This window comes from Bradysia coprophila, chromosome IV (assembly GCF_014529535.1).
Source record: "Bradysia coprophila strain Holo2 chromosome IV, BU_Bcop_v1, whole genome shotgun sequence".
Classification (NCBI taxonomy): Eukaryota; Metazoa; Arthropoda; class Insecta; order Diptera; family Sciaridae; genus Bradysia; species Bradysia coprophila.
Window position 1 is genome coordinate 13,581,145 of NC_050738.1, and position 19,914 is coordinate 13,601,058.

The following is a 19,914-nucleotide window of genomic DNA, read 5'->3' on the forward strand; positions in this document are numbered from 1 at the left end:
CTTTTATCACACTAGTGTGAGAAAATCCCTTGCAAATCCTTTATCGCACTAGATACGTTCATACGACATTGCACACAGACGGCGTAAGTTACAAATATCATCACTGAATTGCATAAAATATAATATGCAAGTCTGTCCAAATCTCTGTCATTTTGACGAGTGGGAGATTGTGATCCTAGGCCGAAGCTGCATAATATGATGTTTTATGATTATGATGGGTACTTGTAAGTTCGGTCTCGTTCGTTCAGAGTAAATTCTGTTGCTTTACTACAGTAGTTGTTCAGCTATAGACCTTACTCATGCAATGAGTGTATTATGGATCATCACAATATGCAAGCATAACGAAAGTAATACTACCTAGTAAGAACCAATTTTCGTATGAAGTTTCTTGAGGCGAAGAAGTGAAGTCAATGATCATCACACGTACTTTACATGTCAGGTTAGTCGAAAGTTTGTTGATAACTAGAACGATTTTCAACCCGCATACAAAAAGTTTTATTGCTTCGATACCAACCACCGGTCACGTTCGCTTGATATATTAACTGATATATTATGTAGCCCACTCTCAGCTCGATTAGATGGTATCGTTAGCTTTTTTTTATTGAATAAAACTTGCCTATAAAAGACTTAGACCGTACTCAACATAATTAGTCAATTCGCAGTTTCCGTCGGAACGAAATAATGGCAAATTCAAAGTTGTTGGTCGTTTTAATTTTGTCAATTAATTCTCTATTGACAAATGCTGGTGTGTCGATGCACGATCCATTCTACTGTTATGCACAGGATCCAATTCGTCCGCAAGTTGGAATGTTTTCGTCAATCACCTCGTACGAAACGAATCGAGGACACAATATGGTCGATCCGAATGTCTCAACGTGTACACCAGCTAAATTTTGGTTCGTGTCTAGGCACGGTACGAGATTGCAGTCGCGCAGTGAACTTGAAAATATTTTTGCAAACAATGAACGACTTCACAGGGATATCTTGAGTAATTACGAAGCTGGACGTACATCGTTGTGTGCAGCTGACATTGCCCTGTTACGGAACTGGCGCTTTGATCCAAACATCACATTAGAAATGGAACAACAATTGACTGTGGCTGGATGGAATGAATTCCAAGAAATGGCTCAAAGATATCAGGCAGCGTTTCCAACTTTACTTCCATCAACATATTCGCACAGCACCTATTTGTTCAGAACAACGCACACAGCTCGAACGCTTGGAAGTATGCGAGCGTTTGCCGATGGATTGTTCGGTCATAATGGTTACCAGCAAGTGATTTTCGAGAATGTTCCGAATCCGGATCCATTTTTGCGACCACATGACTTTTGCGAACTTCTAAACGAAGTCAGAGACGATACGACAGAGCCACAAGCATTTATTGACGGTCCCGAATACCAGCAAATGTTGTCGCAAGTAAGTGCAAAACTAGGATTTCATGGATCACGTCATTTGAGCTTCAATGACATCAGCATTTTGAACAACATTTGCAAATTTGAACAAATCTGGCATGTAAATTCTACGTCACCAATGTGTGCAGCTTTCTCTGTTGCCAATTACGAAGTACTGGAGTACTACGACGATCTATTCTTTTACTATCGATACGGTTACGGTCATTCAGCGTTTCGTACACTCTACGAAAACATTTACTGTTATGCAATGCAAGACTTATTAACATTCATAGCATCGGATAATCCGAGTGATCAAAGAGCTAAGTTGTATGGCGGTCATACGGCGACGGTACAGATGCTGGCTGTTACATTGGGTCTTTTCGAAGATGATGAACATTTGACTCGACACAATTTCGCACAACAAGCGTATCGAAAATGGAAGACTAGTGTCCATGCCGCGAAGGGAACAAATTTGGTCGTTGTTAAATATGAGTAAGTCAATTGCTGGATACAACATTATAAAGGGCCGCAGTTTATTAACAAAAATGATATCATTTTCAGTTGCGGTGCTGAAGATAACGATATTTTGTTCCTGCACAGTGAAGTACCATTGCAAATCCCTGGATGCCAATCGAATGGAATTTGTAAACAATCTTTTCTTATGGAAAGGTTTGGTCGATTCTTGAACGCAAATTGTGCCGAAATGTACTGTAGAAACTCATAAGAACTTCTGTAAAATGTCGTTTGTCTTAATACCAATAAAATGGCAGTTGTTGGTCATTGACCATATTAAGATCTTATATTTTGTTACTGTTCAACATCTGGCGGCTCTAAACACCATGACTTTGCATAGTTGGTAGACTATGTACAACGCACTTCAAGCAAAAGTGCTATTAATGACAGCTGCCAAATAGAGTTCTTTTTGTATGAAATTTTATCCCCACTCTTTTTACAGTGTAAAATTTTGTATGGAGCACTGTCAAGTTTCCGTACCCTATTTAGATTACCACTTTTGCTTGAATTGCGTTGCTATATATCAAATGACATTACATAGAAAACAACGATGCAGTTAAAATTTATATATTTCTTCATCATGTGGGAAAATGAAGCCGTGTATCAGAAAAAAATTGTCCCAAAATTATTGACATCCATTTTTGCCAGGACTGGATACACGGAAAGAGCTGATGAAATCATTGAACTCGGTACCGCCAAGTTCCACAAACATGGCATAGCCAGCTGCATAGCGTTGGACTTTGCCGGAACAACTCGAATTCTCATAGACATCTAAGCACGCAAAATACGGTGTAATGATTTGGGATACGCGATCGTTCCATGCAGGTGAAAAATTGTAGCAAGTACCGTCAACAGCGTCGATAGTAGCTGATTCGCCTAAATAAAACACTCGTTAGGTTCATTAAATCGAGGGGAATATAAACACAAAAAATCACTTAAATTTTTTTAGTGCTTATTCCAGTGTCGTATTTAGGCAGGTGCTAGAGGAAATATTCAATTTTCTTCATTTTGTTTTGCTATAACAACGTTTTTTAACCTTCAGCACCCTCTAGCATTTCATCCTAGATACGGTAATGGTTTTTTCTGCTCGAATTTTCTTCCACTCAAACCAAGCCCGAATGAATTAAAAAAAACACACTCACCTACACCGTTTCCATGTTCATTGAACGAAACCTGGAAGGCTTCGCTTGTAACAAACACGGCGAAAATAGTGAAGTAAAAAGCGTTCAACTTGGAAACCATTTCGATTTTATCTGATTTTATGTTGAATTAAACTTTATTCAAAAATAAATATAAACCGTGTGATGACTCCCGAGTAGATATGACAGAAAACGATTAATGGTTTGCCTTTTTATACTAAAGATCGAGCTAGCACTACAAGGTCGAACAATAAAATTTAGGAATAGCAAATATTTCTTGGGATTTCTAAGTAATACTCTCATTTTAGTATAGATATAGTAGAGATATCGTGTTGGCAACACCACCGTCAGTTAGAGATGTGTATTATAGGTTGTTAAATTATTGCTGACGAAAGATATCCTTATTTAACCTGTTACAGAGGGCAAGCATATGACCAGTAGTATTATCCGGTCTATCCATCGATCAAGATATTTTTAATCTGTTGATTTCAAATCTTGTACTTCAATTTTTTTAAACATGCATTTTACTATATAAAGGACCATGTTACCCAGAGCTTGTCATTATGTTTGTCGTCTTTATCTTTAAGGTTTAAGGTTTGATGTTTAAGCTTCTGTTACGATCATGAGTTTCGAAACCAATGAACATACCGGATCCTAACTACTCGAATGCAACTTCGACGTGGAGGGAACTGTGTGTACATACCTTAAATTTTAATTAAATATTTGATACAGTTTGTCGCTGCAGCATCTTCGTTCGTTATCATTTTTCTGAAAATTTGAAGCTTATAAAAGAGTTTGACCTAGCTAAAGCAGTCAACAAGTTAATTATTTCCGAAGAAAAAAAAATCTAAAAATACTTCAACTATAAATTGTTCACGAGGTGAAATTATCTTGATAGAGGATTTTGAACACCATACCTACCAAGCAAAAACGCTTAGATCAAGAGTAGATGTTCTTGTTGTGAGAGCACTACGCAATCTTAAAATGGCAGAAATGAGTCATGAGTTGATCTAAATTTATGCGGTAATCGGCATAATTGAGTTATGATTGATATTCGATAGTACGAATAATTTTCAGATAGGCGGCTCGTTGCTCCCCTAACTCGACTCGGAGTCGCAAAATAAGCTCTTGTGGAATGGGTTACTTCCCAAGCATCCCGTGTAATCTACTTTGATTGAAATAATTGTTTTCGCATTCCAAACAAGTTGAAATATCGAAGTGTGCTTCGCTATCAGAATTTTACAAAGATCGAATTTGTCATCACTGCTTCATCAATATGCTTTTTTGTCAGCACTTTTGACACATATCCAGGTGTCATCCCTGTCAGTTTGTTTACAAAAAAGAAAGAAATATTTTAGCGATTTTGGAAGTTTATGATTAAAGAGCCTGTGATTATCAATCGGATGGAAAATGTTGGAAGGTAGAGAATTACTTGTCTATTTTTTATACATTAAAATCTATGAGATTCAACAAAAAATGTAGCTCCATTGAGTACTGCATTGAAACCTGTGAGAGTAACCAATGGAGCTCCATTAGACATTGTTTAAGGAGGATTTTTGTTAAATTTTGGACTTTATTTATGATAAGTCGATCTTTTTGCTTGTGAGGTTGTTAATTAACAGAAATGTTTCTTTTAAGATTCAACCAGAACCGTGGAAAAAGTGTGGCTTAAAACTGAGCCTACCTACGACGAATCATCCAATGATGCAGTAGACCTCATCAATGCCGACAAAATCACTTCACCGATAACAACAGTCAGTTCTACGATAAAGAATGAGGAAACTGAGATTGTGCACATCAAATCTGAATTAGTGTTTGATGGAATTGTTGGTACTCCGTCATCAATTGTAAAGTCGTCGAACGATACAACGCAAAAATTCAACGGTAAAGTTCTTAAGAAAGCAGATTGCGACAAAACGGGTCCCAAAGTAAAGCCGTTTGTCTGCAGCGAATGTGGTGCGAGATTCGCATTGAAAAGAACTCTTCAGAACCATCAACGAACCCATACCGGCGATAGACCTTTTGTTTGTGACTTATGTGGAAAGAGCTTCGCCGTAAAAGGTGGTCTCACCCGTCACATACTATTGCATTCAAATGAGAAGCCGTACACTTGTTCAGAATGTGGAAAAGGATTTCGGCAAAGTTGCCAATTGAAATCACATACATTGACGCATGCCGGAATCAAGCATCTGGTTTGCGAGCACTGTGGAGCAAAGTTTTCAACGACATCTGGCTTCCGAATCCATCAACGATCACATAGTGGCGAACGGCCGTTTGTCTGTTCGGAATGTGGAGAGGGATTCGTGCGGAGAGGAGCTCTCACCAGACACATGCTTGATCACTCCGGTGAAAAGAAATTCGCTTGCGACAAGTGTGACATGAGATTCTTTCAAAAGAACTTGTTACAATCACATCAGAAAATCCACTCAGATCATAAGCCTTTCGTTTGTGAATGTGGGAAAGCATTCTACCACAGGGCCGGCTTAAAGTCACACAAAGCGACTCATTTGCAAGTTCGGCCGCATGTTTGCAATATCTGTGGAAAACGATTCGTTCAAAGCGGTACGTTGAAGATACATATGGTTACGCATAGTGACGTGAGACCCTTCGGTTGTGAAGTTTGTGACATGAGATTCACACAAAGTTTCACCTTGAAAACTCATATGGTCAAGAAACATGGTCGGCTACCAACACCTAGACTGAAACAACACTTGAAGATGCGAAGTCGATCGTCTGTCATTGAGTCAGATGTGAAAAGTGATAGCTACGATAGGAACGTGGAAGGTACACAGTCATCACATGGCGAAGTTGTACATTCGTTGCATAAAGGAAAACAAAACTCGGATCGTGCGACCATCGATGACAGATTCAATGATTTCAATGATGATGGAACGTGTTCTCCGGAACCCTCAGAAACCAGATCTATTTTCAAAACCGACAATGACGACAACAACTTGAACGATGAGAACGTTGAGCATAAGCTCGAAATGCAACAACCGGAACAGATTGACGAAATAGAAATTAGCATCGATGAAGTAAAAGTAGAATCGGAGGACAATTTTGAAAATTTGAGTGATGGTGATGTTAGTCAAGAAGAGGAGAAACAAACGCCCAGTGACAAACAAAGTTCCTTTGAAAGTGCACGAAGTCCATCTGCCAGACTGCCGTTTTCTTGCGACAAATGCGATCGAAAGTTTTTGAAGAATGCGGATCTGAAAAGGCATCTACGGAAGCATCGAGAGCGCACTCAAATAATCTGTGATGAATGTGGCAAAGGATTCAAGCATAACTATTTGCTCGAAATGCATAAACGCACCCACTCCGGTCAGAAACCGTTCAAGTGTGATAAATGCGGAGTCAGCTTCACTCAGAGATCTAACTTAAACACACACAAACGTACCCATTCGAAACAGAAACCATTTTCGTGTGACGTATGCTCAATGGCCTTTACAACTAAATCTAGTCTGAAAACACACAAACTACTTCATACAAATCAGAAGCCATTTGCCTGTGATATATGTGGCATGAGATTCACGGTAAAACACAAAGTAAAACTCCATAAAAATACCCACAGCGGGGAAAAGCCTTACATTTGTGAAATATGTGGTGCGTCATTTGGGCAAAAAAGTTACCTGAAAAAGCATATGCTAGTACATAGCGGTATAAAGGCCTATTCGTGTGACGAATGCCCATCCAAGTTTAGTACAAAAAGCGCACTGGTCCAGCACAAAGGATACTCTCATCGCGGTGTTGACGAACTCTCACCCCGGCATAGACGTAAAATGCAGAAAATGAAATTAATAGCAGCGGGTAACGGTGCGACGAAAGAAGGTGTATTTACGTCGCTAGGCCAGCCAGCGTTCGTCCCTTGACAAACGTAAGTTGAAGATTAGTGTACATATTTCGCGCGAATAAAACGAAAATTTTGAGGAAAACTCATTTTAGCATTTTTACTATCAACCAGATATGGCTGTAACGAGTAACATACTCCCATACTTCCATTGTGGGATATAGAATAATTTATTTATTCATTTGTAACGTATGTTCTGCTAATTTTTTTTGTCGTCACTGTCGATCAGAGGTGATAAGCCGTTTCTAAAATGTTAATTATAATCTAAGATTACGCCAAATTTCGTCTTTTTTTCCATTGTGCTCTTCACTGTAACAGCGGTAGACGTGATAATGACCGATAATTTTTCTAAAACCCTAACATCCTTCCAGTCAACGCAACACATCAATTTTCGGATCGAAACATTAACGAGCTAATTTGTCTTCTGTTAGACTCCTACGATACATCGGATTTGCGTGGAATGGGAAAATGGGAAAGGATGTGGTGTTATCAACCAGGGAAGAAAAACAACAAAAATATAGAGAAATTTGATAACAATCTCAATCTTGGAGTCTGGAAATCCTTTGAGAATCCTTTCTGAGAATTCAGAAAAATCCTTCCTATAAGGATTCTATACTACGTGTATCGACTTTTAAGCTTTTAGTTGTAAAATCATTTTGGTGAGACATTAATGATTTAGGAACCGTTTAAACATTCAATAGCCACATCATTCAATTTTAGAGTAAACCAGAATTCCATCATAAACGTATTAGTTACACCTAATCCACCGAAATCAGTTATATTAGACTTCTTAGACACGCACCCGTATATTAGCGCGAACAAATCAAGACAAGAATTAACACCATCCGATTGCCATGGAGAGGCGTCATTTCTACACGGTCAATATAGTCAGAAACGATAATATCGTTTTCTAGACGAATTATCATTTTCTGGACGATTTCATCGTCCAAAAAATAATTAAGGCGCTTTTCCTGACGATTTTGACCGTGTAGAAATGTCCCGCCACCTATTACTTCGACAATTAATATTCGTTTGTAAATTTCGTCGTAACTTGACCTTGCTATAAAACTCTACCACAAAAGATACGAGTCGTGACTCTTCTTCTTCTTCTTTTTCAGCCTCTTTCCATCCACTGCTGGACGTAGGCCTCCTCAATTCTCTTCCATTCCGAACGATCCGTTGCCACTTGTTGCCAATTTGAGCCTGCAATTCGCTTTATACTATTATTCCATCTATCTGGTGGTCTACCTCTAGGTCTTGTTTTAAGTGGTCTCCAGTTCATGATCTTTTCTGTCCAACGTTCGTCCGTCCTTCTTGCAATATGTCCCGCCCAGCTCCACTTTAAAGATGCTATTCATCTCATGTATGGCATATTCGGTGTCATGTAGAAAACAACTAATTAATTTTTGTTAAAAAGACAGTACACTGGAACGGTGTAAGTAGTTCCCCAAGTTCAACGAGGGTAGTGAAAAATAAGTTTTCAAATTGTGATTTTTCGACTTTTGATGGCTAACAGTTGCTGAACCAGATATTCCAGAATGAAAATGGTTTTAGCAAACTTTTTAGAATTAGTCCCTCTACCGATCCCAGAACTCAACGCGTTGCTACCGGTCGTAGCTCTACTGGTTCTCAGAAAAGGCTCAGAGATTCGGGCTGAATTTTTCTTGTGTGTTCATCAAAATTATTGGCGTTTGACAGACCTTATTGAGTCTCGTTTCAAAAGAACCATGGGTCGAAGGACCTCGCAGAAGATGGTTTTGCTCGAGATTAAACTTCGTGGATAAAGGCAAGTCTTTATAGTATTTATTTATGCTTAAAAATCTTGATGTAAAGTACATTTAAACAGAAACTCAAAATGCATAAAAACTACAGTAAAAGAAATTATGTTCATTAAGTACAACAAATTATTTCCCTGATAACATCGCAAAATTCCAATTGATTTTATTAAGTTCGTCTGTTTTTTTAAGAAGTTCGATCGATTCGCACAATATTTCTATCCGAAATACAATCGTCATCCACAACCATTTCTTCTGGATGGTTATCATTCCCCGATAACGTGCACATAATGTAAATTTATGTAAAAAAAAGTAATAAATGGCACAGAAACTATTTACTAATTCCGTAACGTTGATTTGGTTAAAAAACATGACCCAATGCATATAACTGTCTACTGACTGGCAATCTAATAATAAAAGAAATGAAATCAATCACAAAAATGGTTCAGTGTGTTCAGCATAGTTTTAAAAACTCACTACTATCAGATGACCACTTTTAGCTCTTGTGATACCCGGCTCACCACCAGTCTTTATTTCAATGGTACCATCTTTTCCTCTTACTAGACTATGACTCAATCTGAAATAAATATTCAAACAAAATGTTTCTGTTAAACACTGCTATTGAGGCAACTCCATTGGCATAACTTACGATCCTGTGTCGACAATTTGCAAAATCTGTCTCCTACCAGTTACATCCAAAATCCAAACGCAACACTCAATAATATGTGGAACTTCCAATATCAAATCACCCTTGTCCTTCTTCAGTTCGATTGGTATTCTCACTAGCATCAAATTGTCCCGTACATTGGTCACACAAAAATCAATTTTGTCCAAAGGTAAACGGTGCTTTTGCTTGTAAGTTTTCCCGTCCAGCAAGTAGAGAGCTCGGTCGCTCAGCAAAAAGAAACGATCGCGAGGTTTGTAGCCACGTCGATCGTATTTAGTTACAGGCGCTGCGTATCGTAACGCTTCACCAGTTGCAAAGTTGACGCTAACAAAATTGTTTATTTGCGTCATATGTTCCTTGTTAATCCGTTCGTCTATGAACCATGACCCTATACTGTCTTTGTAGTTCGTCTTGTGACCTGGGAGATAAGCGTTTTTCAGAAAATGTCTACTATGGTCTATGTCTACCGAAAACTTACCCTTGAAAACACTTTCTGCCAACACTTTCAATTGGAGCTGTCTATTTCGCTCCTTACTTAGGCTTCGTACGTATACCCTTACCAAATGTCTACGGTATACAGCTTTTAACACAGCAGAAGCTTCAGCACAGTGTGCAGGACTCGATATCCACGTGTAATTCAATAGCGATTTCGGTAAATTCTTAGCTAATTTTAGTAACCATTGCCGTTTTGAATGTGCAATGAAATTATCGTTATATCCATTCGGAGCATCGTGTCTCGTAATAAATCCTTTGATGAAAGCTCTGATCTTGACAACAGCTTCTCGTTTAGCTTTAGCATTTTTGATAGCCAAATGCCGTCTAATGTAAGCCTGAACACGAATCGTTGATTCTCTGAATTTCAAATACTTCGCTCGCTGCTTGCGACCCTTCCATCTAGCCTGAATAATCGAGGCCAGATAATGTTTCTTCAATTGGAACGCATCTTCCGTGTCGAACAATGTCTTCGGGAATCGAATGAAAATTTTCGTTTTTCCCATGCGATAGTCTTCCGGTCCGTAACCCAATTCATTGGCCAATATTTGAACACCATCCCTGGCTGGACCTTTGTAATTGGGCCATGTCTGTTTGCTCAAACATTTGTAACGTCGCAAGAACATTTCGTAGTTTCGTCGGTAAGCGAAGCCGGCACGACGCACCCGAAGGTTCTCCATCAAACCCAAATATTTGACTTGATGCAACACTAATCTATCATCGAATAAATCGCCGGATTTCATGTCATTTGGTTTAATGCAACGAATGTACGATGGCTCTTTACACATTAAAATTTCCATTAAATTGTTCAACGAGCTTCTAAATTGTGTAACCGCTGTGTTTGGACGTCTCTTATCCAAATACTCTTCCGCCGGGAAACACTCGAGCGTGATACTGTTTTGTGTGCGCGACATTATTTCCTTCAAATCCCTGAACAGTAAATCGTTATTTTTGTCCAAAATCCCATTAACATTGTACGTGACATCGCCAGCATAATGAACCAATCGGAAATCATCTCTTCCCATGGTCTTTTGAACGGCTGTCGATGCAAGTTGATGGCACACATAATGTGGATGATCACCCAATCTATCATTCATTTTGTTCAGGAACGTCATGTCAGTGGTTTCGCCAGGCCGAAGACACTCTTCGTCCATAATAGAAATGATTCCCTTATGTTTCTCTTCGATTAGATTACAAATGACTTTGTTGTCGAAATATTTGACCGGAACCCATTCGATTCCTTCACGCAGATACTCTTCCTGTTCGGATTTTAGTGTAAGTTCGATAAATAGCTGCTGCAGTTTCTCGTTGCAGAAATTGATGCAAAATTGTTCGAAACTATTTTTCTGGAATATTTCGAAACCGTAAATGTCCAGAATTCCCATGACATTGTTCTTGCGACTCGCATTTTCCGGATGCAACGACTTATTAATTCGGCAAACAAGCCATGAAAATAGGCGATCGTATACAGCTTTTGCTAGAGCATCGCGGGCATAGATGGAAGATTCGCGACTCAATGGACTCGTTACCAATTCACCACGAGCCTCAATTGTGCGGTGGGTTAGTGCAGCGCTTAGCATTGACTCATCACATCCGAGTAACTGAAGCAAGATGTTTATTTTTAGGGCATTTTTGGGAAAATGAAATTAGTTTTAAGAGATCAATACCTTCGAAATTGCCCGAACGGATTCTGGTTTCAAAATTTTTGCTTTTCCTTCCTCTTCTGTAAAACCAACATTTCCCATGTGCAAAATACTGGCTACAATTTGAAAGATTTCTGCTTGTTCTTTGGGCGATATTTCAATAACACTCATCGCCTTTTGAATAATTTGGAAATTTTCAGAGTCATTGATGCCGCTAACATTACCATTGTCCTAGTATGAATGAAAAGATGCTCATTTAGAAACTCCAATTCAAAAAAACCTTCACAGTCAAATTACCCCATCAGTCAAGTAATAAAACGTATCCAAATTGCGTTTCAATTGCAATTCTCTTAGAAGATTATCGTCACCACCGCAAAGCAATTGATAGAAAATGTGAAAGTTTCTCTCTCCACTGCTCTGATGAATGACTCTGGACTTTTCCAGTAAATAATTCAAAATGTTTCCACCCTCTGGCTCGCCAGCAAAATTGAATTGAACATCCATGTATTTACCGAATCGCGAGCTGTTGTCGTTGCGATTGGTTTTGGCATTGCCAAATGCTTCCAGCAGAGGATTACTCTGCAACAATTTGTCCTTGACACCTTCGACGGTTGATATGTGGCCAGATGCAGCGGCAATGTATTGCAACACTCTTTTAGAGGCCTCAGTTTTGCCAGAACCACTTTCACCTGCAAAGGAAGAGTAAAATATTACATTGACGGCTATATCGCCTGTTACCGACAATGACGACAGACGACAGACCTATGTTCTAGGTAACGTCTCGTTACATAGCAAATTACATGTTAAAACAAATGAAGCGAAAGATTGTATTTGAGTCTATAGAAAATACTTGGATCAAATCAACTAGTAGAGTCGATAACTATCCTAAATCGATAAACTTGTCGTTTGTAAAAGATTATTTGAAAGACAAGCTATGAAATTGATTTTCTTATCTGGAAGGTTGTGTTTTGTCGCAATAACTTTTTGATTACTCTTCCATTCACCACCTATCTACAGATTTTTTTTTTTTCATTTGAACCTACTTAAAGAGTCAGTTAAGACAAGAATATTTAAGTTGGCGTACCCACTCAACTTATTGGAATAACAGAAATATAGATATTAACTGCATTACCTGCCTTCAACTTATACATGTCCGCTACATAAATAAACCATCCAGCCAGATATGGCACTGATTTATTACAATTCATATGATAACAGCTTTAAAATTGATGTTTCAAAACGTTTATACTATCGCTCTGATGTGACGCGCAACAATGGAAAGCGTTGTAACAAATAAATCATTTTGTGTCAAAGCTCTTCATTCTTCAAATTTAATATTCTACACCTGACCAGAAAATAGGTATTCACGAGAATGACAATATTATCATGATGTTCTGAAGAATCTTCCAAAGCAAGGTCATCGACAATAAATTGGTTTCGATACAAAGATTTCTGAAAATTTCAGATCTATCTGAATTTTTCCAATGTGAAGTAGTCAGATCATTTTCAGATTCAGATTTATCGGATTTTTTTTTTATTTTCAAACAAAATTCCAGATAAACCGAGGGGGATCGCACTAAAAAGAGTTGCATAGAGTTGTAATCTGAAAAAAAAAGAGTTGCAAAAGAGTTGCACGCGGAAAAAAAGAGTTGCAAAAGAGTTGCATGTGCCAAAAATAAAGAGTTGCAAAAGAGTTGCAAAAGAGTTGCAAAATAACTGCAAGAGGAGTTGCACATTCAAAATCTGGAATTAACACAGAAAAAAGATCTTCATTCTATAAATAAATTTGGTAGATTCTATATAATTGATGTAAGAATACATAGATAAGAAATTCGATAAAATTATTAAAAGAATTTCGAGAACGAAGGTTAGAGACACAATCTGTGTTTGTAGAGAACACCAATTGACAAGAAATTTAAAATTTAGACACTGAGATGTTCACAAAATGTCCTTCATTCCATTTTTCTCAGATAATTTTGGCTTTTTAATATAAAAATTAATGTAGAACTTTAAAGAGTCGCTACCATTACGTGATGTTGGAACAAATCGAGAATTAGAAACAAGCCAAACTAATGAAAATTTACCTCCTTTTTTATATCTAACGAAATATTCTATTTCTCAAAAAGATTTTACAGAATAAGGCTTGGAAAGTAATACAAATATAAAGTATTGACTTCGGTTCCCAACATTAATCTTTTTTATCGAGTAACTTACTAAAATACAAAATAACATTTTATATTCAATTCATAGCCAACCATTCATTTCTATCTTCATTGAATTCATGTAATCATATCTCTGATACTAATACCGATTTTCGGTCCATCTGTGCGTTCGATGAAAAAGAGTTGCAGAAAGAGTTGCACGCAAAATGAGTTGCAAAAGAGTTGCACTAGGAAAAAGAGTTGCAAATTCAGTGCGGTCCCCCTCGAGATAAACACACCATAACAGTTTTTCAAGATACCTAAAGATATGCGATCTGAAGATTTCAGACTCAGATCAGATTCAATTCAACAACTGAATCTGAAAATTTCAGATCGAATTTTTCAGATTCAGATCTAATCTAATCCGAAAAAATTTCAATCTGATCTGTTCCGAACACTATTTTGTAGTACAATTGTTATACATCGATTTTACCAAAATACCTTTAACCTTTGAGTAAAATGCCTGCACTTCTAAGAAAATTTCGGAAAATCTACAGTTTGAGCGAATCCGTCGAAGAAACAAATGAATTAAAATTCCCCACAATTTTCTCTCGTCGGTTGATAATTTATCGTTTTGGGTTGTGACCTTCAAAATTAAACACAGAACAGATTTAAGATGGAATTTCACTTAAAAATGTCTGAAATAATGTGCTCAAGATTTGGCAGTATAACACCGCATTTTGTAGTATACCAATGATATCATTGTATAAAATGCTAAGTAAAACATTTAGCTGAACTTCCGCTGAACGAAAGATTATTTGTTTTCGGTTAACATATCGCGATAATTAATGGGAAAGCAATAAAGCAAGCAATAGAAACATTCCTAATCTGTAAGTCCTATCCCTACCTATATTATCTTAGCACGGTCATGCATGATAAAAGCCTTATATCATAGCCACTCTCATAGAGAGGGATAATCACATTTAAAATTTAAGAAATTTACAATCAATATGTCTCACCAGAAATAAGGATACATTGTCCCCGGTTTTCTTCAGTCAGTGATCGATAGGCATTTTCACTAATTGCAAATCTGAAAGGGAAATCAATTCACGTGATTATTTATAATTTCGATAAAATGAGACGCCGATAACGAATGTAGCAAAAATATTTTTTCGATTTATATCGAAACTATGACGTCATATATCGGAACACACATACTCAATTTATATATACATCTAAACGCCATGGCACCGACCGACGATAAGAGTTCTTTTTAGTTATTAATAATTACAATTTATATCTATTATTTCATTGACGCGGCCGGTTCTATGTACACATTTTTTGTTGAATGTTTTGCTGAACGATATTATTCATATTTTAGAAGAGAGTTTATATGAGTCTTTATCAATAAAACAAAAACACACAATTTTGTTTTTATCATTTTCCGATAAGAATGTATGAAAAAAAATCGGTCGCCTCGGTATAGAGATTTTTTACACTTTCAGGCATATTTCTAGAGTATAAATATAAATTGTTTATAGGTGTCGTTAAGGCAATCCACCACCAACCGGTTCCTATATTCTACATTTTTATCGATTTTTTTGCGTTCCCTTCAAAAACTTCTTCCCCCACTAACAGAAACACAAAACTTACACATGTGGAGGCACTTCGAAGAAATGTTTCCGTGTGTATTGCATAATATCCTCTTCGGAATAAATTGGTAGTTCCTTGTACGGATTCACTTCGACCAATACTTGTCCGATGTATGTCTATACGCGAAATCGAAAAATCATAAATTCGTATTGTTGTTGTTATAGAGAACATAAATAATTGGACATACGTAAATTAGATTTGACTGGAATCGTTTTTTCAAGTTGTCCACGAATGCCGTTTCATTCTGATAGTCTTCCAGGAGAATGAAGTCCTGCAATCCTACCAGATCTCGTTCGTGGAGACCCTTTTCCATTGTTGGGTATACTGACCACCTGTAAATTTCATGATTTGATTATTGTAATGTAATTGGCAACTTTGTCGTGTGTCTTAACACCGCAGAGTAACGTAAACCAGGCAGAAGCGTTCATTTGATTTCATTTTCATACAGTGTATTAGGTCCCTTATTTGACTTTTCAAAAATTAACCGTTCCTGCCTATTTTACTCTGCCGTGGTCTTAACTACTGTAAAGGATGTGGTTTCTTGTTTCTATTATTTGTAAATGAAAAGGAATTTCAGGACTAATGTTTATAGAATTGCTAGTTCAGGTACTAAAGAAGAGGAGTAAGTAGAGCTTTCATGGCCTTGAGACTCAGGGCCTCGACATAAACATAGGCTAAATTCTCTCAATAATTTTTACCAGGTTACATTCTAGTTGTGCACACTAAAGAGATGACTCTGATATATGCTTACAGAGTTACAGGAGGTGATCAACGACAAGAAAAGCTTCCTTCTTTCAATTTGCATATTAACTGAAACCGTTCATCTGAAACTTCTTACCGCCGGAAATATCTTTATAGATACGTATTGGTATATAGATCAGTCTCTTAAACACGTATGTTAGAGAATAAGGTAAAAGTCTTTGTTGAAAAGAAGTAAAATATTCGGTAATTATCTTATTTGTGTCTATAAACGGTTAATGGTTGTTTTTTATGTTTGCGATCGTTTCATTTTAGCTTACGTTGCGTGGTAGCGTATCTTTGATAAATATTCCCATAAGAAATTGTATCACAATTACAAATGAAATCATTCTGTGTAATCATCACTTGTAGATGGGTAACTCCAGGTAATTTGAGACTTTTCGAAATATTTTCACCAAATGAAAACCGATTTCCGTGAAAGCTGTTGACCAGATATTAGGTCGGTGGCCGAAAATCTCGGGAGATATCACCATAAAGCTTCATGCTTGTTTCTAGCAAATTTTTGAAAATTCTAGTTTATTTCACAAAACCTCAACCGATTTCAATAAATTTTTTTTTTTTGCTGAAAGCTATTGACAAGACGCGTAGTTTGACACCAATATGAGGTCATTGGCATAACGTCTTGGGGAGATATGACCAAAAAGTGTTGTATTCAACTTTCCACGATATTCTCAATAAATCTCAAATGATTTCTGCAAACTTATTTACCTGTAGAAACGAACGCTATAATTCCACAATTGCACCAAATGACACGAAATTAACTTTTTAGAAGATTTTTGGTTCATTCTGCTTCGAAGTAAGGTGAAATCACCTCGACTAAAACATTCGAAAGCTACAGCATATGACTTCACAAGAAAAATAACTTTGTCTCGAACAGGTTAGTGGAGTGAGTGAAGTAGGTGAAATCAGCTTCCCGGTGGTGATCATCCTCGAATTTTGACTCGTCGAGGTTATCTCGTAAAATTTTGTAACCATTTTTTTAAACGGATTTGAGCCAAAGCAACATTTTCTGTGGGGCAACAACCACCAATTAAAAAAAAAAAAGTTCTGGCTATTAATGACCACATCTTATAGACATATCTTCCACAAATTTTTAACTACCAACCTCATATTGGGCTTAAACTGCGCGTCTTGACCATAGCCTTCAGGGGAAAAAATAGTTTACAGAAATCAGTTTTTATTTGGTGAAAATATTTCGAAAAGTCACAAACGTGTAACGCAACTAACCGCCGACTTTTGCGATCACACAAGTCAGACTTCGCAGGCTAAAAATTCCAATTCTTGTTGGCATGACAGCACTAGGTCTCCTGAGTATTAGAAAATTTATAGACTGATTTGTTACCGCAAAACATAGCCAACACAGCTCACTTTATGCCTCAGAAATGACGAAATTTGTAACGCAACTAACCCTAGAGTTACCCAGATATGTAAAATTTATGAACTACATCGAACTCGAAATCAAACGTATCAGAACGGGTGAAGTTATAAACTTTGTGCAAGCATTTACAAAAAAAAAATGAATTACTTTCATATGCTTTGCTGAATGCAATTAATGGTAAAATTTATTATGAGATTAATTTTAAAGCTTATTTTTTTAGAGATTGTCTTATTAAGTGAAAATTTATTTTCAGCGGCAGTAGGTTCATTAAATTTTACATCGAACAATTAAGATTACCGCCTTTTATGTTTGAGCTGCTGATCCAATTGTTAACAGACTAGTCATCTGTTATCGACAACAACGACAAAAATAAGAAATGAACTTTGAGTATATTGTTCTCTTATATAGCAAAACGTATACAGTAAAATCAAAGAAGTAAAATATCTTCCATTAAACAGAGTAGATGCCACACTAAAGAAGTAGCAGATTCAACCGCAATGTCCTGATAAACGCTTGCCGATCATGCAAGAGAGAAAACAATGAAATTGATTTAGTGCCTCGGGAGTCTTCAATTCATTCAAGGAATAATATGTCAATATAGTCAACATCTAATAAGCCGGCCGTCATAAATTTTGGCCAATTAATTTGTTATTTTCTTTTCAGTGACTTTGTTATCGAATCGTTTCACTTTCGTAAGTCATTTTTGCATAGAAATACATCAAAATGTCATAAATGTTATTCAACCATCTAAGCATTTTATCAGAATTTATCAGCACTTAAGATTGTCTTTTCCAATATCTTATCCTCCCATTGAATGTATGGTGAAGTAATATATTTCGATGAAACGAAAAATACAATTAAAATTTCATCAATATATAAAATGATAAAGACCACTTTTCATTAAGGTAATGTTGGAGCGCTGGGTACACAGACAGAACACACAGAGCTACACACAACATTTTATTGCATTCAATAAAAATATTTTTTTTTTTTTTACTTTTATTTCATTTCAGATCACGATGATGTTTGTGTTAATTGTCAATAATATGAATCGATATCAATTAGCTACATATCTGAAATAATTGATACGACTGAACTGGGTTGTTACATTATTCGGTTTAATCGCACAATTTAGAGAGAGATGGTTATCGATAGCAAAATTGGAATTTTGTCCTATTGTATTCCGTTGCATAATATTTATAACGAAAAAATGTATTTATTCACCTGTTCATTTTCGACAACTTTTTTTTTATTTTAACACACAAATTCTTTAAGAATCAAAAACACTTGCGAACTTTTTATTGTTTTTGTACCAAGATCGGTGGAATTAAATTCCCTTTAACAGCAAAATCGTGAACGTTGTTCCACATTCAAAATCCAACTGTAAACTAATAAGTGATAACAAATGAATCGAATTCTTTTTTCATATTTTGTTCAAAGAAATAATCTCAAAATTCTCTCGTTGCAATTTTTAATTGTGATTGTGAGAAGTTAAAACTGTTAAATGTCCACTGCGTTGATAACGGAAAATAAAAGGTTATTGTGAATGGGTGAGCTTTAATTGGACAGGGTCGGCTTTTTACGATGTTTGTGGTGTAATCTTTCATAAATTTCATGAGGAAAAATTTACTTTTGATTTATGAGTTTTGTTGGAAGTGGTTAAAGATTGTGCAAATATGTCAACTTTTTCTAATAATTTACGCGATTTGTTTAAACATATAACAAACGAAAATTGTAATGAGATGCAATTGTCAAATCAGTTACATCATTGGTTTAAGTACCGTTTTAGTGGTGCCAAATCTTCTACTTCACTAGTTTTCACCAAAAATTTACCAAAGTACAAAGTCCACACTGTATTCCGATTGAACGTCACTAGTTGCCTTACTTTTCAACGAATTTATTGATCTTTGGATCCATGCAACCTAAAGTCTCAAAAGCAATTGGAGTAAATAAATATTGATTCGTTTACATAATATGATGATGTTAAAGTATCTCTCACACTATAAGTTTCTGTAAACGATCTAAAGAGCCAACGTCTAATTCGTTTAATTAAAAATGTACCTTTAAAACTCAATTATAAATTATGTGCGGCAATTCTTCTCGTTGCATTTACTTATTTCATTATTTTAATATAGTTTTACGGAACGATAGTGACTATTTTTAAAATATCATAGTCCCAGATTTCCCTTTTTTCCACATTTTTCCAAAAAGGTTTTTTTGGAAAAGTTTGAGAAAATGTTGGAAAATCTAGAAATGTTAAACTTTTTTTTCCGTGAAAGCTGTTGACCAGATATTAGGTCGGTGGCCGAAAATCTCGGGGAGATACCACCATAAAAATGTATGCTTGTTTTTAGCAAATTTTTGAAAATTATAGTTTATTTCACGAAACCTGAACCGATTTCACTAAACTTTTTTTTTTGCTGAAAGCTATTGACAAGACGCGTAGTTTGACTCCAATATGAGGTCATTGGCATAACGTCTTGGGGAGATATGACCAAAAAAGTGTTGTATTC

General features: G+C 36.4%; 4 protein-coding genes and 1 long non-coding RNA gene across 7 annotated transcripts in view; 3 read left to right on the forward strand and 2 right to left on the reverse strand.

Annotated features, from left to right (window-relative positions):
• LOC119066108 lies at positions 1-18,185 on the forward strand. Its single transcript, XR_005085700.1, has 3 exons — positions 1-130; positions 167-169; positions 18,175-18,185. It is a non-coding gene; the product is annotated as an uncharacterized LOC119066108 (long non-coding RNA).
• On the forward strand, positions 638-2,184 carry LOC119066106 (multiple inositol polyphosphate phosphatase 1-like). The gene is made up of 2 exons (XM_037168385.1): positions 638-1,883; positions 1,953-2,184. The coding sequence occupies exons 1-2, from the start codon at positions 682-684 to the stop codon at positions 2,113-2,115; spliced, it is 1,365 nt and encodes a 454-aa protein (XP_037024280.1). The 5' UTR covers positions 638-681; the 3' UTR covers positions 2,116-2,184.
• LOC119066107 lies at positions 2,454-3,234 on the reverse strand. Its single transcript, XM_037168386.1, has 2 exons — positions 3,047-3,234; positions 2,454-2,780 (listed from the first exon to the last, which is right to left on the reverse strand). Exons 1-2 carry the CDS (start codon positions 3,144-3,146, stop codon positions 2,530-2,532), a joined length of 351 nt encoding a protein of 116 aa, XP_037024281.1. The 5' UTR covers positions 3,147-3,234; the 3' UTR covers positions 2,454-2,529.
• On the forward strand, positions 4,366-6,974 carry LOC119066105 (zinc finger protein 836-like). Of its 2 annotated transcripts, XM_037168384.1 has the most exons (3): positions 4,366-4,463; positions 4,682-6,853; positions 6,907-6,974. In XM_037168384.1, exons 1-3 carry the CDS (start codon positions 4,454-4,456, stop codon positions 6,927-6,929), a joined length of 2,205 nt encoding a protein of 734 aa, XP_037024279.1. In that variant the 5' UTR covers positions 4,366-4,453; the 3' UTR covers positions 6,930-6,974. The 2 variants fall into 2 exon arrangements, with proteins under 2 accessions (XP_037024279.1, XP_037024278.1); XM_037168383.1 differs by having other exon boundaries at positions 4,682-6,971.
• The window catches only part of LOC119066104 (unconventional myosin IC), a 20,722-nt gene continuing 9,482 nt past the window's right edge, over positions 8,675-19,914 (reverse strand). The window contains exons 1-10 of one of the 2 annotated variants that reach the window (XM_037168381.1): positions 18,626-18,795; positions 15,452-15,596; positions 15,265-15,380; positions 14,631-14,701; positions 11,768-12,159; positions 11,495-11,701; positions 9,814-11,428; positions 9,318-9,753; positions 9,146-9,245; positions 8,675-9,075 (exon numbers count right to left, since the gene is read on the reverse strand). In XM_037168381.1, the coding sequence (XP_037024276.1) occupies positions 9,061-9,075; positions 9,146-9,245; positions 9,318-9,753; positions 9,814-11,428; positions 11,495-11,701; positions 11,768-12,159; positions 14,631-14,701; positions 15,265-15,380; positions 15,452-15,596; positions 18,626-18,633 (3,105 nt within the window). In that variant the 5' untranslated portion in view covers positions 18,634-18,795 and the 3' untranslated portion in view covers positions 8,675-9,060. Of the gene's footprint in view, positions 9,076-9,145; positions 9,246-9,317; positions 9,754-9,813; positions 11,429-11,494; positions 11,702-11,767; positions 12,160-14,630; positions 14,702-15,264; positions 15,381-15,451; positions 15,597-18,625; positions 18,796-19,914 lie in introns of those variants that run through there. The other variant, XM_037168382.1, reaches the window with a different exon arrangement.

Coding starts and splice junctions, on each gene's coding strand:
- LOC119066106 (XM_037168385.1), top strand. CDS start 682: ATGGCAAATTCAAAGTTGTTGGTCGTTTTAATTTTGTCAATTAATTCT. Junction 1,884..1,952: donor TTGGTCGTTGTTAAATATGA/GTAAGTCAATTG, acceptor TATCATTTTCAG/TTGCGGTGCTGAAGATAACG.
- LOC119066107 (XM_037168386.1), bottom strand. CDS start 3,146: ATGGTTTCCAAGTTGAACGCTTTTTACTTCACTATTTTCGCCGTGTTT. Junction 2,781..3,046: donor TGAACATGGAAACGGTGTAG/GTGAGTGTGTTT, acceptor TGTTTTATTTAG/GCGAATCAGCTACTATCGAC.